This window comes from Aureobasidium subglaciale (genome assembly GCF_000721755.1).
Source record: "Aureobasidium subglaciale EXF-2481 unplaced genomic scaffold scaffold_4, whole genome shotgun sequence".
In the NCBI taxonomy this organism is placed as follows: domain Eukaryota; kingdom Fungi; phylum Ascomycota; class Dothideomycetes; order Dothideales; family Saccotheciaceae; genus Aureobasidium; species Aureobasidium subglaciale.
Window position 1 is genome coordinate 1,089,956 of NW_013566991.1, and position 23,424 is coordinate 1,113,379.

Genomic DNA, 23,424 nt, shown 5'->3' on the forward strand with positions numbered 1-23,424 from the left:
TATGGAGTGGAGATTAGGACGGAAGAGTGGTATTCCAAGTAGGCACGGCGAGGGGGAAACAAAAGAGTCGACGACGACGATGCACCAGCTTTGCCCCAGGACGGGCTGCCACAGACTCGTTCCAGGCATCTGGCCAATCAGCGTGCGTCTGATGATTCTCGACGCCAGCGACGCCCGGGAAGCCGTCGTTTGTGCCGAGGATCAAGGCCAAAATGCTCCGGTTGCCACCGATCTCTGACGAGATGCATTCGTCCTACAAATCTCGCCCACCTTCCGGCTATGATCTACACTCTCTCCGCGAAGCTTGCCGTTCAAATGAGATTGCCTTTGGCCATGTCGTTGTCGACTTCGCATCGGCTTGCCTAGATCTCACTATCCATCAACGTCGACCACACAATGGTCAGCAATATTTCCGTCACGTGTAGACATGGTCATCCATCACCAACATCAGGATCCTGGTCCAAGAGGCATGGCGTTGGTCGTAGAAAACGGACCAATGAATTCCGCTCTCCAGAATTGCATATTGCGACACAAATATCTGACCAAGTACAACATCGTCATCCAATTGAAGCCTGCTTCCTTCGAGTACTCTGATCCCGACACTGAACTTTGCTGTATGTTGTGTTCAAGCAATCATTCTATAATCTCTACCCTTTATGCTACTTTCGATGGACCTCGACGTGTATAGAGACTCGCACGACAGGCGCGAGAGCGAATGCGTGTCACAGACGTTGAGCAGCCGTGCACGTCTTTCGAGGCTCGCAATGCATAGCATCTCAATGGCTCACATAAAGACCCTCGCGACCTTCATCAAACTGCCCACAGTATCCATAGCATTTCCACCACCAAACAACGACCCAAAGCCACCCTCACTATACCCATCATACCCACTTGAGCCATAATACCCTCCTCCCCTCGTCGAACTCACATCACCAGAGGCAACAGGCATCCTAATCCCAAATTGTTTAAGAAGCTCATGCAGCATGCCACCCGCACTTATCAACGGCACGACCACAGCCATCAAGGCTTTCAACGGATGCCTTTGCGCATACTCCCACAAATCGCGTATCAATCGCTTTAATTTGTGTATGAGACTTTGAATATAGCCATCGCGCGGACGACGTTTGTAGTAGGAGGATGAAGCGCCGTTGCGGGAGAAGTAGGATGCACTGGAGGATGGCGCGCGTGGAAACACTGGGCGCGTGGATTTATGGTGGGTTGTTCGTGGTGAGGAGCGGTGGGATGGGGGGCCGCCGAAGAAGCTCATGGCGTTTGGAGTTGGAGTTGCAGATGTGGGTGCGAATAGTGTGTGATTCGGCAAGTGTTCAATGCGTGATTCAAGTATCGTTCATGCGTGATTGGCAAGACTAAAGAGTAGACAAGTGCACAATTGGGAAAAGGAAAATCACGGCATTCGAGTTGGCTGACCGCCCTTGGGATTGGGTCGAGAGGTGAGCTGCAGCCTGCCAAAAGATGGCTGGGAGCTTTTGATTGCATGGATGATGGACCCTTGGCTGTCGCTCTTCACTTGCGGCAGCTTTTGGCGATGGCTGGCCGAAGGTGGAAGCTTCTCCGATGCGCTGCTTTGGTGATGACATATCCATGTTAAGCAATGTCGACATGTTGCACTCCGTTCTTGCACACACCGCGTCTTGATCACCTCCCTCCCAATCACCACATCATGTTTACCGGAATCGTCGAGACACTAGGCAGTACGCAAACCTCTCCTCCGCCACCCCCATCGCATACCGCATACCGCACACACTAACACCCTCTCTTACACAGCCGTCTCGGAGCTCCTGCCCCAAGATGCCACCTCCGGCGGCGGCACCACAATGACAATCTCCGACTGCTCAGAAATCCTCACCGACTGCAACAACGGCGACTCCATCTCCGTAAACGGCACCTGCCTCACCGTAACCTCCTTCACATCATCCTCGTTCAAAATCGGCGCCGCCCCAGAAACCCTGCGTCGCACGAACCTAGGCGACCTCAAGCAAGGCAGCAAAGTCAATCTCGAACGTGCAGTCAGCGCACACACGAGAATGGGTGGACATTTTGTGCAAGGACATGTGGATACTATTGCCGAGATTGTGGCTGTTACTCCTGATAATGAGGCCAAGGTCTTTCGTCTGAGTCCGAGGGATAAGAGTGTGTTGAGGTATATTGTCGAGAAGGGATACGTCACATTGGATGGTGCGAGTTTGACAATCACGGCTGTGGATGACGAGGCTGGTTGGTTTGAGATTATGATGATTGATTACACGCAGAGCAAGGTTGTCATGGGAAAGAAGGAAAAGGGCGATACTGTCAATATCGAGGTGGACTGTGTGGGCAAGTATGTTGAGAAGAGTGTCATTGGATACTTTGAGGGCAAGGCTGGTGGTGAGCCTGCTATTTTGGAGAAGATTGTTGCCAGAATCGTAGACGAGAAGCTGAGCAAGCAGTCTTAGATTGAACATGACCTCGACTTCCATGTACAGCGAATAAGCATGACGACTCGAAAACGTCCAACACACACAACAAGACGGCATGATTCGATGGCACTCAAGAAGTACAGACTAGAAGAGCAAGTGGAACAACAGTGATTGTAAAAAGGTGAATTGATATTCATATGGATGTCTGTCTATCATAGTCCTCGGACATCACTATTCTGATGCATGAGGGTGGAGAAGACAAAGCGCTGCTTACGCCTGACCTAAAGGACTCAATCTCCCACTAATTGAAATAGTTAGCGAGCAAGGCATTGAAAAGCCCTCCCACAGGCAAATCGTGGTGTATGTTGTTGTGTTGTTGTTTCTTCCATCAATCCATCCATGCATTCAGTACTCCCAAGCTCTTTCTGATAGCTCGTCTTCGCAGGCGCGCAATGTGCTCTTTGTGATTACCCGCGCTCAATCATAAGCGCAAGTGGAATGAAGAGGCGCATGCGTCCTGAGAAGACAGCATCGTCGTCACGAGAGAAGCGCAACTGCAAAACCCAAGAGTTGTTGTATAGAGAAAGGAAAACAAGCAAAGCTCAGCGCGAACAAAACTGTCGAAGATTTCCCTTCTCGGCAAAATCTACAACATATGGCCAGGCTCTGCCAAGATTTCTGACCTTGCAGCACAGCATACATGCACTTCTCAAAATCCAATGTTCCCATCCGGCTGAACTTTGTATTTTCTTTTGCCTCCCAAAACACATTTCATAACAAATGAGCGGATAATCAACCTTTGTTATCGACCTTCCCACGGTACGAGGGTCATATTGCCGCACGAGAGAGATGATAGAAGGGCGGTTCTCTTCTCATGACTTTTGAATCCTTAATATCAATGGTGTTGGAGTCTGACTTGCGCTTCCTTACATGTCACTTTTCTTGATATATCGAATGGTTTACGTGTAGATCCTGTTTCGTTCTCGATACCGAATGTGGTGCCTCCTTTTTCGCTCTCTGTCGTTGTTCTTGTCGTTGCTCATGTCATTGATCCGTCATTAATGTCATGGGCTTTCCCACTTGCCAACCTCGTTTTCTCTGTCATTCATCTCGCACGTTATCAAGCCATCAAGGCGAAGATTGCGTCAATCCCATCAACTCGACCAGAAACCTAGCCACCAACCTAGAAACATGGTTATTCTCCTGCATACCCGAAATCGTCAAACTCTGACGATACAAAAGATATCCCCCTACGACTCGAAAAGTTAGCAGAGTGTTTTGTCTATTTCCGCAAGCCAAAGCAAAGGAATACAGCACCAACTCACCATTTCTGTCCACAATATCATAAATCTTCTCTGCAAACTCTGCTTCCGCAGCATTTGACACCTTGTTTTTCAATTCTTCATATCGGGTCTTTTGTCTGTGTTTACCACGGTATTTGCAGTGGTAGAGTTTACACAAGAACTCAAAGCCATCATCCATCTCTCTGCAATGGGTGCGGGCTTCCCATTCCGCATCGATGGGTGAGACTTCTCTTTTTGCAACTTTTGCATCTGCTTTGATCCATAGCAAGTGTTGACATTGCTCGAGTACAAGGGCAATTCCAAGCATGAGTACAAACGAAGACATCCATAACTTGTTCTTATCTCCTGCTTTGCGGAGGATCTGATGCAAGCGGTTGAGACTCTTGTTGTATTGCTGTGTTTGCATCTCGGAGAAGAAGTATTTGAGTTGTCGGTTGGCTAGCATGGGTGAGGTCCATGCTTCGTAGACTTGGGGGTTGTTGTGGCTTTGCATCATTCTGATGGTCGTGTCTCTTTGGGCGTCGACGATGGTGATGGGATGATCCATAATGCAGGTTAGTACGAGCATCCTGATGACATGGCGCAGATCGCCTTTGAGAGTTTTGTCCTGGGTCAAGTCAGCGTTTTGAACTGCATGAGCACTCCATAATGTGGCTTACATCGTCTTCATCCGGCAGACTAGTGTAAAGTCTACACAGGGCTCCGAGTAGCTCGTTTTGAAACATGGCGCATGAGTCCTCTTCCCCATAGTAAGCTTGGTCTTGAAACTGTTGGAGGTACCGATCAACGATATGGTCCACGTAGTCTTCAAGCTTGTGAGTCTGGCCAAAGTTGACCTGTTTGAGCGCCAGCGGTGGTGATCTCTTCTCGACACGCTGCCATGTGCCAGACAGCCCGACTTTGTATCTTTTCTGCAATAACAAGTCCGTGGATGACGGCTCATACTCATGCAGATCCCACACGAATTGACCCATCCCGAGAGACGTCAGATGCACCTGAAAAGCTGTATTAGCTCTCCAGAAGCCCAAACTCTTCTTTGCAAACGATATAATCTCTTCACGACGATGCTGCCTGTTCATTGTGGCTGGAAGAAATTGGTGGACTAGTTCTTGTAGGTGGATGCGCGAGCAGGGCAACATGTGTAGTGATCCTCTGATGCTTCGATCTTGACATCGGGTACATGGACTTCCGGGGTCGCACTGATCTCTTTGGAAGGCACATATCCAACACGCGCCCAACTTTCGCATCTGATTGGCATGTGCTCTTGTTCCGTCGTCAAGACCACCTGAGCGACCTCCTTTGTTGGCAGCCCTGGGACTCGACCCTCGAGATGAGGATGGCTGGGGTATCATACCACGTCGAGTCGTTTCGGGTGAGCGAGAAGTGTACAGTTCTCTAGAGCGATACATGTTGTTTCTTATCGGTAGTTGAGCTGTCTCGACATGTGGTGTTTCCTGTCTAGCAAAGCTACCTGTCCCTTCGAGCATCGTTGGTGGTCGAGCTAATGTGTTGTGGTTGTGGTTGGTCGCCGGAACCTGAGGACAACGGTCTACACCACTCACAGACTGTTGTGTTATATCGAAGTCGGTCAAACTTGTTGGCTGAAGCCCAACCTGGTAGCCGATATTACCTATACCGACCTGAGGTGGTGACAACCCAATATATCTCGGCTGGGCGGCAGGGGTATAAAGGGAGGTATCGAAGCTGGCAGCAGTGAGAGTAGCATCCGCCCACGAGAGATTAGCGGTATAGGCAGACTCGAAGCGTCGTGAGACCTCTGGGAGAGTTTGCCAGGTATAAGCTGGCATTTGACTGTCGGGATGTTGGGCGGGTGATGATACTTCCAGATAAGGATCGTGGAAGGATGATGGATCGATCGTGTCGAGACCATAACAGATGCTCGCTCCTGACCTCATCGCGTCGTTAGAGGTGGATCCTCCTACTCCGGCAAGCATTTCTGTCATCAGTGCTCCCGGAGCGAAGGCTTGATGTTCGTGTTCCTCCTCAGGGCTAGCAATCTCCTCCTGACCACCAGAAGATGACGGTGGAGTATCAGGACCGGTCGGCGAGGTGCCACGGCTACTGAACTCGACGTCTAATTGCATTTTTGTGTCTGTCGGATATAGTTCATCAATAAGTGCTTGGAATGACACTCGATCAGAAAGCAGATCAGGCCCACAATCATAGAATTCATCCATTTTGTTGGTTCCGTAAGCAAAGGATTCCATCCTGATCACGGTCCACCTGTGCTGAGCTCTTCCAAATGAGACGGCAACACGGGCGTACAGGGCTGTGTAAAGCTGGGGTGGTTGGAGCAGGATCTTAGTAGAAAGACACTAAGGAGCGTTCCGTACCGCACGACAGCATGGCCTAAGCGGATTCTACATGCCCTCACCTTATCAACGTGGCTGTGAGAATGAGACAAATCGACAAGGCTGATGTCGTCCAGCTTGAGGGATTGGTGCACGATGTCATGTGATAAATGCCCCGCACCAACCGGTCGGTATGCATGCAATATAAAATTCTCGGTAGTGAGCCAGTCACAAGTGAGAACACCCATCAATAGACATTGCAGGTTAGGCAAGGGATGTTCTCTCAGAGTTGCGATTCGAAGCGTGTTAGAAGTGACGCTCGATTCTTGATCATTTCTTGAAAAGCAGTAGAAGGTTTCACAATGAGAGTGACACAGATATCAAACGTGAATCTCATGCGATCTTCGGGCCACACCAAACATACTATGGTGGCTGCTCGGTATGGTGGCTCAAACGTCGAGCCAAGATGGCAATTACAGGCAATGGTCGCGATGCGTTGACTCATGCTGGCGAAACTGGAGATCAAAAGTCAGGGCCAGCCGTTCCGGGAAGGTTAGACACGTATCGATGGTAGTAAGTAGAAAAGGACAGATGCGACATGGTGCCTAACCCGCGATGTCTGCTTGGTCTCTCGCAGAATCTTCGACTGAAAAGCGGCGATGGTTCCTCCTACCAGGGTCTTGGACATCTCATGAAGACGCGAGTGGATGCCTACCTTATGTAGACAATGATCGTGTAGCACGGACCTCGATGCCGGATGTGCATGAAGTTGCAGGGTCGTGATTTGGAGATTCTCGATTGCCGACCAAAACTGTCAGAAGGGCGGGTATGTCTCTGCGATTGGAAGTGAGAAGGTTATGAAGCAATGGCCGCTCAGTCTGAAGTGCATGTACTGTATGTCAGCATGCCAAAGCATGTCCGTGCTTTGGGAGGAGATACAGAAGGATCTGTGTGGAGGGCGCAGTTGTCATGATAGGCCGTGTTGTTGGCCTATTTCTGGGCCTATATCAAGGCGTCGATCATCACATGGCATGGTAGGCGGCTGACCGTAGACCAGAGTCGAATGCGACAATGGGTAGCATTTTCGGACGCCGACAAAGCAGTGATTTAGAATGGGGAAGGTCACGACACTCTGTGTGTTGCAACTTCGCAACCTTTGCGATGCGTAGATAAGACGAGTTGGAAAGATGACAGCGAGTGACAAGATCTGATGAGAGACGATTGATCGAAGGTCAGCCCTCGGGGCGGCCCAAAAGTCGGCCGCACCTGCCACACCTCGGCAACATCGGCGTCGGGAGGTCAGGATCTCCATCAGCTTTCAATGAAGGTGCCCGGACGGGAGGATTGATACATGAAATCGACCATGCTTACATGAGCAGCAGAAACCCTCTTGCTCAGTCAGCGTGGGCAGCCTGGATCCAGGCATCTAGGCAGTGCTTTGAAACTTACGGAACACTCGTTATCATGACGAAAGTCGACCCTCGACCTTTCGAGTCACCGGGCGCGGCAAAGTATTGCCGTGCTTAGATGCTACTGCATACGTCGACCATGTGCGCTTCTCAGGAAATGGAAGCCTAAGCTGCTTACAATGTGTTTACGAGCATCGCGTGTTGGTGACGACGTCATGGCTCAGTCTTGGTAAGGCAGACATCCGCTCCGCCTCTATTTTCAGAGTACTTCAGATTAACTATTCGATAGTCGATCAATCAAGAGCAGAACAGCCATTGTTGCCTTCCGTAACTGCAACGTTCTTACTCACAGCAAGGTTGGTTGCAGACGTGCAATGTTTCGCTTCGAAATCAAATATCCACCTCCTTCCCAAAACAGGCAGGGTTCGTAGTCTACTACCAGGCAGACATGGCCGTGATCACGTCCCTGAGGCCGTTCGGAGGGCTATGGCCTGTTCTCGACGGGGCATTGGCAATTCTCAAAACCAACACCGCAATGTCCTAACTATAAGTCTTGTTGGATTCGACGAATAGCATTCGTCATCTGTATGGTTGCGGCCAGGTGGCCCTGACCTAGCGGCCTTCTCGAGTTCTGAAAGGCCTGTTGCCTGATGACTGTAACAAGAGCACGGTCTTTACTTCGCCATGTACATGATTGCTCTGTATAGATGTCGATAGTATAAGAAGGTAGGCATGCGGCACAAACGAGTGAAATATCATACTCAGAACATCAACCCAAACAACACACCATGCTTCACCAAACATACTCTTCATCAATGGACTTTGTCCTGTCACAATCAGCATTCACCACATATCCTGCTGGCGTGTTAGCCAACGGAGATACTGGCAAAGACCCCGGCTACATTGTCTTGAACAACGGCGATACTGGCAAAGATCCTGGCGCCAGAGAGCCAGAGAACGAAGACATCAACACCATCATGTTCGCGTGTGGGGGTGATCGCACATCTGTAATGGCTTGAACCAACTTGCACTCAGTCAGTAACACCATGGCTCAGTTTATGGCCAGCGACTAACAACGATCAGACAAGATGTGGCCTTGATGCCGATTAGCCATCACTGGCACACTCATACTCAGCATTTGCATACATGCCGCGGTCGACCTAGACGACTCGGCTGGCTTGGAGGGACGACTTTCATTTGTAGCATTGGATTTGGTGCTGTTGTCGTTATTGCATGCATACCTGAATGCCCCGGTGGCCAGGACGGGGTTTGGGCAGGTTTATATCCACTCGTTCATGTCTTTATGAGGTTTTTGTTTTTGAAGGACATACGGTCCTGGTTTGGTGGGGTTAGAAGAGATGGGTTCAGAATATGAGGAAATGATCATTTTGGTATCGCAAACCATTACGCCACCCAATGCCGAGAGAAAAGTATTTGTACAGTGAAAATCGGAATAAGGAGCTCAACCTCTACGTAGAACTCTGTTCAGCTTTCTGGCAGTCGCAGTCTAGAGGAGGTGTAAGTAGTAGGCCAAGGTGCGAGGGAAGGGTATGGCAAACCTGAGTGCGAGTCTTTTGACCGCGGACAGGCAGACTCATGGCGTGACGTCTTCCTCTGTATGTTCCCATGTCTCTTAGGCGCTTGATGTTGTCTTGCAGCTTCCTCCTCAGGTTGTTCTCGATGGTCAGATTTTGTAGTTCGGCGGAGAGGTCGTTGACTGTGCGGTGACCAAGACCCTGGAGTCTGGCGGTGTTGTGAATGGAAAGACGAGCCATAAGACGCTGGGAAATCTGAGGGCCGACACCGTAGAAGCTCTCGAGGGCGCTCTTGACGAGGCGCGATTCAGCAAAGTTGACTCCAAAGACGAGCTGCGCACGTGTTAGTATCGATGTGTAGAGCAAATTGCTACGTGTAAGATGGCTACTCACAACCATGGTGACTGTATCTGAAAAAACAAATGTATTTGAATGGCGCAATTTGGTCGCCAAACGTCGTCGTCGTCGTCGTCGTCGATGATCAACTTTCAAGAGTCTTGGCTTGGCCGAGAGGTGGTCCAAGCGCTCGTCTTCTCCGCAGCCACGTCCAAGGTCCCTGACTCCCTGCTGGCTGCCGTTGCCGTTCCCTCCTCGATCTCTCTTTCTCGGAACCAGTTGCTGCTGTAATTCGACAAATCATCCATCATGGCCAGCTTCCAGAGACTCATCATCTCTCTTTTGGTGATTCTCACCTTCACCTTTGTCTTCTTTGCTCAGTCTTCCGAGGCTGTCAAGGGCCCCAAGATCACCCACAAGGTACACACTACATCATCCAGTTCATCCACCTTACCGTCAGTCGCTCACGTAATTCCAGGTCTACTTCGATGTGACCTCCGGTGACGAGGAGCTTGGACGTATCGTCCTCGGTCTCTACGGCAAGACTGTCCCCAAGGTAGCTACAAACCTTCCTAGAAACATCTAACAGCTCGTGCTGACGTGTCATTAGACCACTGAGAACTTCAGAGCTCTTGCCACTGGCGAGAAGGGCTTTGGTTACGAGGGCTCTACCTTCCACCGTGTCATTAAGGATTTCATGATCCAGGGTGGTGACTTCACCAAGGGCGACGGCACCGGCGGCAAGTCCATCTACGGCAACAAGTTCCCCGATGAGAACTTCAAGCTGAAGCACAGCAAGAAGGGTCTCCTCAGTATGTCCCTCGTTCCTCTCTCCCAGCTTGTTATACCCTTCTGACCATTCTTCTCCTAGGCATGGCCAACGCCGGCAAGGACACCAACGGCTCTCAATTCTTCATCACCACCGCCATCACCTCATGGCTCGACGGCCGTCACGTCGTCTTCGGCGAGGTCCTCGAGGGCTGGGAGATCGTCGACAAGATCCAGACTCTTCCCAAGGGTGCTGGCGACAAGCCTCAGAAGCCCATCAAGATTGCCAAGAGTGGCGAGCTTGAGGTTCCCGAAGAAGGTATTAGAGCTGAGCTCTGATCTCGTCCCGGGCGGTACGTCTGGTCCGGATCAGCTTGCTTCAATCCCTTACTCGCCGCTCGGAGCCGCTGATGCTTGCTGTCTCTAGAAAAGCTCATCGGTTCCGCCGAGCCGGTCGCAGACCTCAAGGAAGACGATGAAGAACTGGCTGCCGTTCCCGTTCCTGCTGCTGATGCTCCTGTCAACGAAAAGGGCGATGAGCCTTTGTCGCACCACAAGGAGGAGGAGTTGGCTGCTGGTTATGGTGACGCTGTCAACGATGCTGGCATCAGCTGGATCGCAAAGATTGGTGCTCTGGCCGTCATCCTCGGTCTCTGCGCTATTTTCCTCAAGAGCCGTTCGTCTTCCAAGAACGCCTACGTTTATGACAAGTCATTGGCTTAAGCAAACTATAGCATCCGAGAACCAGACCTGATTACATGAATCCTCTACATCATCTTGAAAACTTCTTGCGTCACTCTGTGCTATACCATGTGAAGCAATCTAATGTCTGGTGACATGGTGCAATGTCTATACAAGCTTCACATGGAAAAACATGGAATGTGTCTCGTCCCCAATCGTGGGCATCTCCAGAACACGACATGGGTCGTCACGATATCAACATCATCCGCATGAAGCTCATCGCAACTTCAGATCAACACTGAAGTACTACAAAAGGCCAACAGAAAATTTCAAACTGCTCTGACCTGATTTTGGTGCACTAGAGATTAATGGATACTTACAGTCAGTGCTAGCCGGATGACCCTGGTATAGCTCAACTATGATGTCATATTTGGTCGCGTTTCGAGCATAACGCGCTTTCATCAATTTTGGTTGCCCTGTGTTGAGAACAAGTACAATTTTCGTCAAACGTCAATATGATCCGTCTACCGGATGTGATCCTCCTAAGCATCGTTGGTCATATATCTGACGATTACCGCGACCTGCAATTCGACTTCGACAGAGACAAAATCCTCACCATGCTGAAGGTCTACGAGAAGTGATGCGGAAGTAAATCGAATTATGCTGTACTATTTATATCACACGACTCGACAACTGTGATGCAATGAAAGAAAAGACAATACAGAACTCCATCCCTATGCATATCGTCCAGTAGATATTCGTGGCTCGTGATGCCAGTTGGCTTCTTGGGCGTGATAATGTCGACATGAGTCATCTACTCGATGTTGATCTTGCGAGTAGCGGGCGCAGAAGCCTTGGGAACGACGATGCTCAGGATACCGTTCTTGAGGCTAGCGCGGACATTATCCTGGTCGACGCGAGAAGGGAAGGCGAATGATCTAGAGAACTCGCCAACAGAGCGTTCAGAGACCCAGTAACGAGACTGAGGACGATCGGTCTGTTGTTGGACTTCCTGGCTTTGGTTGTTGGTAGTAGTGACCTGCTGATCGGAAGGTTGAGCACCTGACATGGCGGTCTCATCCTCGACGGTGGGCTTGTGGTAGTGTTGGCTGGAAGCATCGGAGGGTTCGTCGCCGGATGTGATGCGGCCCTTCTCCTGCTGGCCTTCAAGAGCGGCGGGAGGAGTGCCAGATTCGTGGTGGCGCTCAGTGCGACCCTTGATGCTCAACGTCTGAGGGTCAGTGAATTCGATCTGGATGTCCTTCTGGTCGACACCAGGAAGCTCGCCGTGGAGCTCGTAACCGTCCTTGACCTCCTTTACATCGAAACGAGGTTGGAAGGAGCGAAGTTGAGAGACACCGCTAAAGTTGCCGAGGTCGTCGCCCTGACGAGAGATTTGGTGAGAGGCGTAGTCGTCAAGAAGACGGAAGAGAGGGGCGAATTCGCCAGAAGGGAAGCGTGGGAACGAAAACATTGTTCTGGCTTGAGTAGGCTGAGCGAGTTTGATGATTCTGTAAGCTTGAGGGAGCTTGTTGTTGATGCGGTAGGTTTGCATATAATCGATTGCTTGATTGTTCTGCTTGTTCTTATTTCTGATGATGAGGGATCATGGTGGACTCGAGTGCTGTCTTTATACCTTCGAGTCGTCCCTCTAAGTGGCAGCCTTGAAGGCGCGAGAGCATACCAGAATGTGCTCGTCTGATCTCATCATCAACTTCATGCTGCATAATGTATGTCTAGAAGATACCAGTCTGGTCCTCTGACAAACACACCAGTATATAAGGAAGATGGTTACAGAATAAGTAAGAAGTTTCCAGAACCTTCCTCTTTCGGAAGTCACGTGCGTGGAGTACATGGTCTCTCGGAATCGGATGACAAACAAAGGATTGCGCAATGCACTGGATACAAACATGAGGGCAGCGATGAGTGAATCAGAGTCGTGAGATCCTGTAGGCACTATGATATGCGGGTGGCGTTTCGGCAGGTCGGACAGGCATGAGTGGCCGAGTGGCAGCAAGCGGAAGATGAGATTACTTCATGACATTGCGGATACCTGGCGAAGAGTATATTTCCAGTTGACGTTGACCCTTCCGAAGCATGTATTCTATGGCACCAAAGTCCTTCTTGTCGTAGTCCAGATGCTCGCGAAATTCCGATCTTCAAAGATGTTAGACTCTATCACACGACCACTGACTCTTAGTGCACGATTACCGAGTAAATTGAAGGAAGTTCGGCCTCACATCCTGGTAGGGAGTCAGTGAATACGTCGTATCTCATGTCTTGTCTATGGGCTCACAGCAGGCTTCTTTCGTGTTTCACGAAGACATTTGCGGTATAGAGACAGTACCTCACGCTGGAGACCCGACAGACGTGCCATGGTGTGTAGTTGATGGGTGATTGACAGTTAGGCTTGGTCGAAGTGGTTGCGCGAGTAAAGTAAGCGGATTGAATATTGTATATGCAAGTTGATATGGTCGAAGTTTGTCATAGACTGGCCGTGGTGATCGCGAGAAATCGCATGACGCGACCTCGGACACAGACTCTGGGGAAAGCTGGGGATGGGCGGCGTCGTCGTCGGCCGGCCATCACGATCAGACAATGATATCTTGACAGGAACTCAAGATGCAGTTCTCGGTACGTGTGAATGATGCTAGTTGAAAGCGCGTCCGCTGATATCATTGACTAGTAGAGACTTGTCAGATTCCTGGCCAAAGACGGCAAGACATACTACGGCGATGCACTCTTACCATCGGGAGCTACCGACTTGACAGGAGTGGCTCAGGCCAAGGTTATTCAGGGCACACCATGGGGACAGCACCATGTAACGGAGCGTATCCTTGTACGCTGGTACTGGATGTAGTAATATGACCAGAAGCTGAAGCTGTGCAGGATGTGCAAAGACTCCTAGCACCACTAGCAAGGGAAGACATCAGGACTGTACGCTGTCTCGGACTCAACTACGAGCAGCATGCTATTGAAGTGCGCGACAGTAATATCGGGCCTGCGTATGTGTCTGCTGCTGACTATGCTTGCAGTCTAACATGCCCATCCCGAAATACCCTGTCCTCTTTTACAAGCCCGTCACTTCCGTTGCAGGCCCATTCGACAACATCCAAGTCTCTGCCGCTGCCCAAGAAGGAGAAGGTCTGGATTACGAGTGCGAGCTTGTCGCTGTGATCGGTAAGGAGGGTATCAATATTTCCGAAGCCCAGGCGTTGTCGCATGTGGCAGGTTATGCTGTGGGAAATGATGTATCCCACCGCGATTGGCAGCTGAAGCGCGGCGGTGGTCAGTGGGGTCTCGGTAAAGGCTTTGATGCATGGGCTCCAATCGGTCCTGCCATTGTCGGTACCAGCCTGATCTCGGATCCGCAAAATTTGAGGATTACCACAAAACTCAACGGTGAGACTGTGCAGGATAGCAACACTGGCGATATGATATTTGGAGTTGCAAAGGCTATCAGTATCTTGAGTCAAGGCACAACTTTGCTGCCTGGTGACCTCATATTCACCGGAACGTAAGTACTCCTAGAACTAGAATGACATACGCAAACTGACATGGCAGCAGTCCACAAGGCGTTGGTATGGGCCGCAAGCCTCAGGTATGGCTGAAAGATGGCGACGTTGTGGAAGTCAACCTGGAAGGTGTTGGCAGTTGCATTAACAAGGTCCAATTCGAAGGAAAGAGCAGAGCACGTTTGTGATTAGCAAAGTAAGGTAAGTAGAGCCTATTGCACAAACCAGATCCCCACATTCGAGACATGATCGGCAATCGTGCCGACACGTCCCTGCCCCATGAATGTTAGTCGCTCTGAGTTGCAGAGAAACGTCCATGAATGGCAATGACAATAGGGAAACTACGACTTGCACAATCTCGGCCCCAGATACACTTCTCTCGTCGCGTATCTTTCGCCCTGCCTCTCTCAGTCTTTTCAATCAATCGCACACTCTACCCAGAAGATGAGTTTTCAATCGTCTAGGATGAGCATCTCTTCGTCACGCAGTCAGCTTGTTCTTCCCGCATCTCCTGCAATCGCGAGATCGGGTAGCACTAGCTATTCACAATACAGTTCTTACGAATATTCAACTCGCCCACGCACCGCCGTATCAACACTCGGAGTAGAGTCACGTCAAATCATCTGTGCCGTAAGCGAGTCTCGTGGTATCGCTCCCACCGTCGGTCTTGCCTTTGTCAATCTTGATACTGGTGAGGCTGTACTCAGTCAGATTCCCGATACCCAATCATATGTTCGCACCCTACACAAGTTGGCAGTCTTCAGCCCCTCGCAAATCCTGATTCTGAATACGACGTCGAATCCCAAGTCAAAGCTATTCTCCCTGATCGAGGAGAACCTGGACGACTTGAATAGCAACATGACCCTTCTCGATCGACGCTACTGGGCTGAAACTACTGGCATCGAGCTCATCGAACAATTTGCTTTTGTTCAGGATGTGGACAGTATCAAGATGTCTGTCGATGGCAACTATTTCTCCGTATGCTGCTTCGCTGCGGTATGCTCTGCTCTTATTGGAGTCATTGATTTGCTGTGGCTAATGATGTTTAGGCTATGAAGTACGTCGAACTTGCCATGAGCAAGACGTTTCCCGCACACTCACTACGTATCAAATACGAGGCGTCCGAAGGGTCCATGATGATCGACTTATCCACCATTCGTTCGCTCGAGTTGATCCAGAATCTCCAGAATCACAAGTCACGCGACTGTCTCTTCGGGATCCTCAATGAAACGCTCACTCTAATGGGTGGGAGACTCCTTCGCAGCAATGTTCTACAACCACTCACCGACCAACAAACACTAGAGACTCGTTATGATTCCCTCGAGGAGCTCTCGACCAAGGAAGAGATGTTCTTTTCTACAAGAACAGCACTCAAAGCAATCTTGGACGCAGACAAAATGTTAACTCAGCTCATCATCATACCCACAAAGCCATCCTTACTCTCTACTGAGCAAAGCATAAACAACATCATCTTGCTAAAGCGGTTTGTAGGTGGCATCCAGCCTATCTACGAAGCTTTGACAGGTGCAAAAAGTGTTATGCTGAGAGAGATCCAACGTGTCAGTATCTTCCACTATTCAGAGAATCGTAGCTGATTCAATTGATTCCAGAATTGTATGCCTGGTAGTATTGATCCCATCAAAGATCTTATCGATGAGTTCATCAACGAGGACATCAACTATGCAAAACAGCCGCTCGAACTGCGTAATCAGAGGACGTATGCAGTCAAGGTAAGTCAGAAATGCAAGGACAAGCATCGCAATCTAACTTTACACTCAGTCGGGAGTCAACGGTATGCTCGACGTGGCTAGACAGACATACAAGGAGGCCAACATGGATGTGTATGAGCTCGTTGAACAACTTCAAGGTAAGCACTCCTCCCACCAGATACATGGGCCATCGTCTGATCAGAGTACAGAAGCACACAAGATTCCGCTTGAGCTGAAGTACGACAATGCACGCCAATACTACCTTCGCCTCAATGTCTCCGAACTTGAAGACCGAAATCTGCCTCCAGTCTTTATCAATGCTATTCGCAAGAACAACAAGGTCGAGTGCTCGACCCTGGACTTACGAAAGCGTAGTCAGAAGATATCTGACTCGCATACTGAGGTATTGTTGATGAGTGACAAAGCCATACAAGAACTCATTGTTGAGATTCGCGTCTACATGTCGGTGCTCTTCAAGGTCTCGGAGAGTATCGCGATGTTAGATGTACTCTCATCTTTTGCTCACAACGTCACCCTTCATGAATACATTCGACCCCGGATCACACAAACGCTTGGTATCAAAGCGGCTCGTCATCCAATTCGAGAAAAGGTGCAAAGCAGTCCGTATATCCCGAATGATGTATATGCCACTCAGCAATCTCGTTTCCAAATCATTACTGGCTGCAACATGAGTGGAAAGAGCACATACATACGCTCGATCGCTCTATTGACAGTAATGGCTCAGATTGGCTGCTTTGTACCAGCAGAATTCGCTTCCTTTCCGATCATCAAGCAATTGTTTGCAAGAATCTCCATCGACGACAGTATCGAAGCCAACGTTTCGACATTTGCATCAGAGATGAGGGAGACAGCCTTCATATTGAAAAACATCAACAAGGACAGTATGGTGATTATCGACGAACTCGGTCGAGGTACCAGTCCACGCGATGGACTTGCTATAGCTCTTGCCATCGCAGAAGCCTTGGTGGACAGCAGAGCCTTAGTGTGGTTCGCGACGCATTTCCGAGATCTAGCCAAAATCTTGGCTGAGCGCAACGGGGTGGTCAACAGACACCTAGCAGTGGATATGTCCGAGGCGGACACAATGGCAATGCTGTACAGACTCGCCGACGGTGTTGTGTCCGAGCAGCACTACGGCCTAAAGCTCGCAAAAGTCATGCCACTTCCTCCCGACGTGATCGAGTTTGCGACAAAAGTGGCAGAAAAGCTTCAGAGGCAAGTGGAGAGAAAGAAGAAAGCTTCAAAATTGGTCATCCTCGCAAGAAAGCGCAAGCTCATCCTGGCATTGAGAGAAGAGCTTGAACAAGCTTGTGGCGGCGCGATGGAAGGACGCGTTCTACAAAGCTGGCTCCAGGAGCTGCAGCGAGAGTTTGGTGCCCGGATGCGCGCGATTGATCAAGAGGCAGAGGAAGCAGACTACGAAAGTCTGGATCTAGACGATGACGATACGACAGTGTCTGAGCACATGACAAACGACACAGGTTCTGTGGTGTACCAGGGAGGCGATGAGGCGACGAGCAGTCACTATGCAGAGTCGATGGTGGAGGATGACAGCAACATCAGCGACAGATATTGATCAGGAATGGAAGAAATTAGCTAGTCTGTATACGACTCGCCCATGACGCGATGGCTGATAGCTTGCTCGGATAGTAGCATAGATCTTAGGCAAGTGGCTTCCACAAGACAAGGCCGCCAGAGGAATAGATTATCACTACCAGCAGGTGTTTTGTCAGTAATGTGCAACATGATACAAGCAAAGGAAAGCGCAAAAGAAGAAGGTTGTATGTCGCAGCAACCAAGAAAACTCGACTTGAAATCTTGACTGATGGTTTTTGGGATCTATGGTACAGTATTGTTCATATCGCCATCTCGTGGGCGAAAAGCTGAAGTTGCCCGCACCCAATCCTCCCATGAGTCCCCCCTTTGTCGTTGATCAAAAGAAAGAGGACCCATATACCCATGAAATAAAAACTTGAAAACGCCCCGCTCAAATGATGCGTTGTAGATGCATGCAAGAAAGGTGTGTGTATGACCCCCATGATTTACAGCTTCTGGTATTCGAGCTTGCCTTCAAGCTTCTTGGATTCGGCAACCTTGCGGACGGCCTTGTTGAAGTCATCTTGGTTGACGGCGTCACGGTAGTCCTTGATGGCGAAGAGACCACTAGATTGGAGGTCAGCATAGTGTGTGGAGAGTTTAGCAGTCGAGAAGAACTCACGCTTCGGTCACGACGTTTCTCAAATCAGCACCGTTGAGCTGATCACTCATCTTGACGACACTCTCGTAGTCGATTTCACCCTCCTTTACCACACCCTCTGCGTGGATCTTCAGAATCTCCATACGTCCGACCTCGTTGGGCAGAGGAATCTCAATCTTTCTGTCCAGACGACCGGCACGGAGCAAGGCGGGATCGAGGGTGTCGGGTCTGTTTGTGGCCATGATAATCTTTGTCTTTCCGAGGTAGTCAAAACCGTCGAGTTGGTTGAGTAGCTCCATCAGGGTTCTTTGGATTTCTCTGTCGGCAGAGGTACCTTCTGAGAATCTGCGGCCACCGATGGCATCGATTTCGTCCATGAAGATGATACAGGGTTCGTGTTCCTTTGCGTAGCCAAACATTTCGCGGATCAGACGGGCGGATTCACCGATGTACTTGTCGACGATAGCGGACGAAACAACTGGGATGTGTCAGTGACAAACCGAAAGGGGGGGAGTAGTCGCAAGTCACCCTTGAGGAAGTTCGTTTCCAAGCTGCTAGCTACAGCTCTCGCAAGAAGAGTCTTTCCGGTTCCGGGAGGGCCGTACAGCAAGACACCCTTTGGCGGCTTGATGCCAACTCTGAGGAAGAGTTCGGGGTTCTTGAGCGGCAGTTCAATGACTTCGCGCAACTCTCTGATCTGTTCGTTGAGACCACCGATACCAGCAAAGTTGATCTGGCCAGGGTCCTCGAGGGACATGTTGTAGACGAGCGGGTCGACCTCTCGTGGGAGCATGCGCATGATTGTGAGGGTGGTCATGTCGAGGGCGACACGGGTTCCTTGCTTGAGCTTGAGCTTGTCGACCTTTGACCTGCATCCGACGACATAGCGCGGGCCTGATGACGCCTTGACGATGACTGCTGCCCGTTAGCTGTTGTCGATGTTGACGGTCTGAGACTCAAACATACATCTCTCCTCATCCAACTGCTTCAAGACCTCTCCGATGATCTGACCGACACTCTGCAGAGCCTTGATGTTGTCTTCGGAAACGTCAAAATCATGTTGCAGGCCCTTGATCTCTAATCGCAGCGCCTTGAGCTTTGCCTCCCATTCTCTTGACTCCAGCAGCTTGCCCTTGTATCCTTCTAGCGCGTGTTCTCTCTCGGGGTCGGCGCTCATCGTGTCTGAGTTGTGGCGTGTTTGGTTTGATGAGATCGTGTGACGTGGAGGCGGCGACAAGCTGGACGTAGATGGATGATGTTTGGCTGGTTGCGAGCCCTCGGAGTGAGAGCTTCCAATGCCGTCACCCAATACACGTGCAACGCCAAGCCCTTATGCTGCAACATTGTATTTTGTGCTTTCTGCTTTGGCTGCTCGACATAACTCCTTCATGCTTGTGACATCTCACACTCTCACTCTCTCGCACACTCCGTCTGCACGAGACATCTCTCGAGTCTGCTCCGAATCTGCGCCGCTCAACAGGATCCATCCATCATGAGGAACCTGGGTCGATCCCTTGTCTAAGTCTATCATCGTTGTCACGCCGCAGCACAGTATTGCACAGTGCACTTTGTCTTGTCGTGATCAATCTATCTTGCGGCTGTGCCGCCTAACAATCACCATGGGCGCCTGACTAGTACACATCTTTTCCCATCCAAAGATTCAGTCAGTTGTACCCCACGGACTCGCCAAGCTGCAGCTTCAACCCACTCAGCCTCCTGTAATTGATCCTTCGATCACTATAATGCATCCTTCAAACCAACTTTGCATGGCTGTGACGCCGTCCATGCTGTAGATCTAGATAGCTTCGTCTCGCATAGGCAAGTCTAGTTATATGGATGTATAGCTGTTATTTGCTCTCGAACTTGTCATTTGAATTCCTCTCCCAATCCGTCAAACACTATACAAGCGTTCCTGACTCTCTGCGCAATATTTTCCATCTCAATTCCAACACCTCACCCTTGGCAACAAGACACAGCAAACGTGAAGAACACAAGCGTAGCCTGGGACAAATGGCTTCCTATCAGTTTCTGGGTTCTCCAAATCATTGTGTGCGGTGTTGCCGTGGCTTTTGGAGCCTTCGCGATTAACACCATACGAGTCTTCATGGACACTCTTCTGACCTACAGTGGAGTTGTAGCTCTAGGGTACGAATTCCTGTATATCTTAGCAAGGATTGATCGCCGACGAATCTCACAGTGTCGGCGCTGGCCTTTCGATTGCATGGGCGGTCGTCAGCTTCATCTTGGTCATCGCAGAGATCATCGTGTTTGTCCGATGGGAATTGAACCCTTATTTTGCCATGATGCCCTATTCTATCAAGACCGGTCTATGGTTGATCTTGTTTCTCGTTGAGATTCATGAACTTGTGGTTGCTCACAGAGGCGCTGTCTCGCCCATCGTCTCTGGAATCTTTCTGTGAGTTCATGCTTGCTTCCGAGAGTTTTGCTTCGATGCTGATAGAAATACAGTCTCGTGTTCCTCATCCCACTGATCTACTCTGGTGTGTTAAATACCATCATTATCGCAAACGCCCTTACGCTGCGGTGGAAACAAATGCTGTCTAGTTCTTGCCGACTAAGGAATAGCTACGATTTTACGAACAATATACACTTGTGTTCACCCACACACCCCCTTCCTGTACGACAATTGACGGACCATACATTTGATTTCTATCCTCGAATCCGACCACTCTCAGACATTCTAGCACAGCAACCAGCTCATGGATCAAACTTGGGGTTCACCCTTCACGTTCAATAGCATGCATTGTGATGAGCATGTTCAGGCCTTGGTTTCCACCACTAACTACCCTGTAGCTACGCAACTGACCTGCCATCTTTGCTCACGCATGCAACGACTACTCGGGCAATTTTAGTACATCAATCACCCTCTTCATAAGCACTCCTAGTCACCAGACCTGACGACCATCGAGTCCCATCATCGCCATTCAATCATTTCTGTTTATCCCCGATCAACCCCCCCCCCCCCCCCCCCCCCCCTCAGCATCAACACATTCCTCTAACCCAAAATCTATTACTGAAACCATACTTCCACAGGACAGACGCCATTACCCGGTCTGGCGGGATTAACAAACGGCGCAGACGCGATGGATCATGATTCTTCCTAGAAACGTTTTGCTTGTCTCGCACCGTTGAGATGATAGGCGGAATCGCGACCGCCGAAAAGCACCGTTGAAGCTGTTTTCGTAACTCTCCCTTTTTTTGGAGGCGGATCTCAGCCTCTAATGATAACGATATGTTGTTTTTGGAACGGATTTGCTCGGCTGAGATGTCTTGATATGGGCACCAGGAAAAGGGGATCAAAGGTGCAATATCACACCATCACACACATTCAGACACTTACAACCTCTTCAAGGAATTCTAAACATTATATACAGAAAAAACTGCTCTCAAGTGTATCCACCACAATCAAGCATTCTTAACCCCCAACTCCTGAGGAACCTCTTCACTGCTCTTTCTCGTGGGACTCATTTCCTGCGCTTCAACAGCAGAAACAGGATCCGCCTCACTCGGTCTCCTATAATCCGAGAATTTGGTAACTGCTTGTCCGTAAAAGCCGCGTACTGCCGGTGCACCACCAAGTTGATAGTATGCGAGTCCTCCCAATGCGACTGAGAAGCCGAAGAATTGGATTCCAGAAACTGGGTCGTGGAAGAAGAGCATGGAGGCAAAGACGATCATGATGTTTTTGAATACGCCAGAGAGGGTGAGGACGAGAGAGGAGGTTTTGCCAATCTGTGGGGATGTCATTAGTTTTTCGAGAGTTTCATGATGCTTGTGAGGATTGTGAAAGACGTACCAAAAGCAAAGAGGCAAAGTTCAAGAGGAAGGCCGCTGCTGCGTTTAGGAGCAGAGTGAATAGGCCCACACGCTCAAAGTCTCCCCAAGTCATCTGCGGTGCCTCAAATACCAGTGCAAGAATACCGTTTGTGATAGCACAGACGGGTGCGAAATAGTATAGCGAGACCAGAGGATCCATCTTGAATTCTGCAGACAAAAGTCGTTGAATCATGACCAGTCTGGTGGCTTCAAACACAATGCCCATCATTTGGTACGCGACTCCCAGGCCGTTGAACTTGACTTCACCGAGAGATGCAATGACTACACCAACCACAATGATGCAAATGTTTCCGAAAGCGGATAAAGAGGGTTCTTGGAGGCGGAACATCCAGGTTGCGAGTAATACGGCAATAGGAGCTGCGGCCTTGAGCATCTGGACAAAGCTGACGTTAAGGTAGAGATAGGTGACGTTGCCGCAGACCAGAGAAAGAGAGAATAATAGACCAATAGGGAGAATAGCGCGAATGTAGGTTCGTTTCGTCATAGGGACCGCATGTCTTGAATCGAGATATCCAGTCCAGCGAGCCATGATCTGTGTAACCAACGCCGACGAAAACATATGCCATGCTGTAAGAAAGATGGGATATCTAAACTTTGCACTGTCGAGGATCCATTTGTTGAAGAGAATGACTAGAGAGCTCATGCCAATCCATAATCTGCAGACATCACGTGTGAGCTTGACTGTTGAGATGTGCAGGCGTCGCTTATAGGGGCTGATGTGCTTACGCTATGAAGAATGCAGGATGCAGTGATGATACTTTTGACGCTTCTACTGCCATTTCCTCGTTGTGTAGACTTTCACTGTCACTGACGTCTTGTTCATATTCGTCTGGTAATAGCAGTGGCGCGTTCTGCTCCGTCTTCTCGTTCAACAGATCCTGGCCCATGTCCCTTGCGTTGCACTTCCACTTTTGGTTCTTGGCCAGAAGCGTAAACAAAGAATATTGCGTCGCACGAAAGTTGTTGCTTTTGGATGTGTTGTAGAAGAAAGAGCGAAAGAGTGAGAGATGTGGAGAGGACTCGATTTCGAAGAGCAAGGTTCAGGTCCAAATTATAACATTACCAGAGCCGCACAATATCAGGAAGCAAGGGGAAAGGAAGGGCAATACGAGAAGCTTTTTGGAGGGGTGGACCACAGTGGCTTTTTGATCGGTCTCCCTTACCTTTTTGCTTGTGGGAGGGATTATTCACTCACCCGCATAGAGTTTTCCTATCTAGGCGATACGAAGGGAAATGGCTGATGACCTTAAACGTCTTACCTCGTGCTTACCGGGTGGTGCGGACCAATGTGGTAGCAAAGTCAAAAACCGTGGGTACAAAGTAGCTGGGAAAAAAACGTGAGGATCCTCCCCACCAAAAAAG

The 23,424-nt window shown here is 49.8% G+C and overlaps 11 protein-coding genes across 11 annotated transcripts; 5 read left to right on the forward strand and 6 right to left on the reverse strand.

Moving 5' to 3' along the window:
• Positions 1 to 1,681: 1,681 nt before the first annotated feature.
• AUEXF2481DRAFT_2964 (uncharacterized protein) lies at positions 1,682 to 2,453 on the forward strand (the record flags this gene model as incomplete). The annotated part of the gene is made up of 2 exons (XM_013490754.1): positions 1,682 to 1,712; positions 1,786 to 2,453. The coding sequence occupies 2 exons, from the start codon at positions 1,682 to 1,684 to the stop codon at positions 2,451 to 2,453; spliced, it is 699 nt and encodes a 232-aa protein (XP_013346208.1).
• Positions 2,454 to 3,149: 696 nt separating this feature from the next.
• AUEXF2481DRAFT_37646 (uncharacterized protein) lies at positions 3,150 to 6,142 on the reverse strand. Its single transcript, XM_013490914.1, has 3 exons — positions 4,381 to 6,142; positions 3,743 to 4,328; positions 3,150 to 3,667 (listed from the first exon to the last, which is right to left on the reverse strand). Exons 1-3 carry the CDS (start codon positions 5,917 to 5,919, stop codon positions 3,546 to 3,548), a joined length of 2,247 nt encoding a protein of 748 aa, XP_013346368.1. The 5' UTR covers positions 5,920 to 6,142; the 3' UTR covers positions 3,150 to 3,545.
• Positions 6,143 to 8,904: 2,762 nt separating this feature from the next.
• Positions 8,905 to 9,376, reverse strand: AUEXF2481DRAFT_2967 (uncharacterized protein; the record flags this gene model as incomplete). Its single annotated transcript, XM_013490755.1, has 3 exons — positions 8,905 to 8,949; positions 9,002 to 9,310; positions 9,371 to 9,376. 3 exons carry the CDS (start codon positions 9,374 to 9,376, stop codon positions 8,905 to 8,907), a joined length of 360 nt encoding a protein of 119 aa, XP_013346209.1.
• A 246-nt stretch (positions 9,377 to 9,622) lies between these two features.
• Positions 9,623 to 10,420, forward strand: AUEXF2481DRAFT_63321 (uncharacterized protein; the record flags this gene model as incomplete). Its single annotated transcript, XM_013490975.1, has 4 exons — positions 9,623 to 9,733; positions 9,792 to 9,869; positions 9,924 to 10,125; positions 10,185 to 10,420. 4 exons carry the CDS (start codon positions 9,623 to 9,625, stop codon positions 10,418 to 10,420), a joined length of 627 nt encoding a protein of 208 aa, XP_013346429.1.
• Positions 10,421 to 11,576: 1,156 nt separating this feature from the next.
• Positions 11,577 to 12,317, reverse strand: AUEXF2481DRAFT_2969 (uncharacterized protein; the record flags this gene model as incomplete). The annotated part of the gene is made up of 1 exon (XM_013490756.1): positions 11,577 to 12,317. The coding sequence occupies one exon, from the start codon at positions 12,315 to 12,317 to the stop codon at positions 11,577 to 11,579; it is 741 nt and encodes a 246-aa protein (XP_013346210.1).
• A 475-nt stretch (positions 12,318 to 12,792) lies between these two features.
• Positions 12,793 to 13,139, reverse strand: AUEXF2481DRAFT_2970 (uncharacterized protein; the record flags this gene model as incomplete). Its single annotated transcript, XM_013490757.1, has 3 exons — positions 12,793 to 12,919; positions 12,974 to 13,005; positions 13,059 to 13,139. The coding sequence occupies 3 exons, from the start codon at positions 13,137 to 13,139 to the stop codon at positions 12,793 to 12,795; spliced, it is 240 nt and encodes a 79-aa protein (XP_013346211.1).
• Positions 13,140 to 13,384: 245 nt separating this feature from the next.
• On the forward strand, positions 13,385 to 14,465 carry AUEXF2481DRAFT_2971 (uncharacterized protein; the record flags this gene model as incomplete). Its single annotated transcript, XM_013490758.1, has 5 exons — positions 13,385 to 13,396; positions 13,452 to 13,601; positions 13,652 to 13,741; positions 13,798 to 14,279; positions 14,330 to 14,465. The coding sequence occupies 5 exons, from the start codon at positions 13,385 to 13,387 to the stop codon at positions 14,463 to 14,465; spliced, it is 870 nt and encodes a 289-aa protein (XP_013346212.1).
• A 277-nt stretch (positions 14,466 to 14,742) lies between these two features.
• AUEXF2481DRAFT_63039 (uncharacterized protein) lies at positions 14,743 to 17,583 on the forward strand (the record flags this gene model as incomplete). The annotated part of the gene is made up of 5 exons (XM_013490950.1): positions 14,743 to 15,273; positions 15,327 to 15,836; positions 15,888 to 16,007; positions 16,057 to 16,144; positions 16,196 to 17,583. The coding sequence occupies 5 exons, from the start codon at positions 14,743 to 14,745 to the stop codon at positions 17,581 to 17,583; spliced, it is 2,637 nt and encodes an 878-aa protein (XP_013346404.1).
• A 246-nt stretch (positions 17,584 to 17,829) lies between these two features.
• On the reverse strand, positions 17,830 to 19,476 carry AUEXF2481DRAFT_37656 (uncharacterized protein). Its single transcript, XM_013490915.1, has 4 exons — positions 19,171 to 19,476; positions 18,733 to 19,119; positions 18,226 to 18,682; positions 17,830 to 18,170 (listed from the first exon to the last, which is right to left on the reverse strand). The coding sequence occupies exons 1-4, from the start codon at positions 19,379 to 19,381 to the stop codon at positions 18,050 to 18,052; spliced, it is 1,176 nt and encodes a 391-aa protein (XP_013346369.1). The 5' UTR covers positions 19,382 to 19,476; the 3' UTR covers positions 17,830 to 18,049.
• An 832-nt stretch (positions 19,477 to 20,308) lies between these two features.
• AUEXF2481DRAFT_2974 (uncharacterized protein) lies at positions 20,309 to 20,783 on the forward strand (the record flags this gene model as incomplete). Its single annotated transcript, XM_013490759.1, has 4 exons — positions 20,309 to 20,349; positions 20,402 to 20,620; positions 20,674 to 20,705; positions 20,770 to 20,783. The coding sequence occupies 4 exons, from the start codon at positions 20,309 to 20,311 to the stop codon at positions 20,781 to 20,783; spliced, it is 306 nt and encodes a 101-aa protein (XP_013346213.1).
• Positions 20,784 to 21,393: 610 nt separating this feature from the next.
• On the reverse strand, positions 21,394 to 23,333 carry AUEXF2481DRAFT_37658 (uncharacterized protein). Its single transcript, XM_013490916.1, has 3 exons — positions 22,789 to 23,333; positions 22,022 to 22,718; positions 21,394 to 21,957 (listed from the first exon to the last, which is right to left on the reverse strand). The coding sequence occupies exons 1-3, from the start codon at positions 22,947 to 22,949 to the stop codon at positions 21,631 to 21,633; spliced, it is 1,185 nt and encodes a 394-aa protein (XP_013346370.1). The 5' UTR covers positions 22,950 to 23,333; the 3' UTR covers positions 21,394 to 21,630.
• Positions 23,334 to 23,424: the final 91 nt, after the last annotated feature.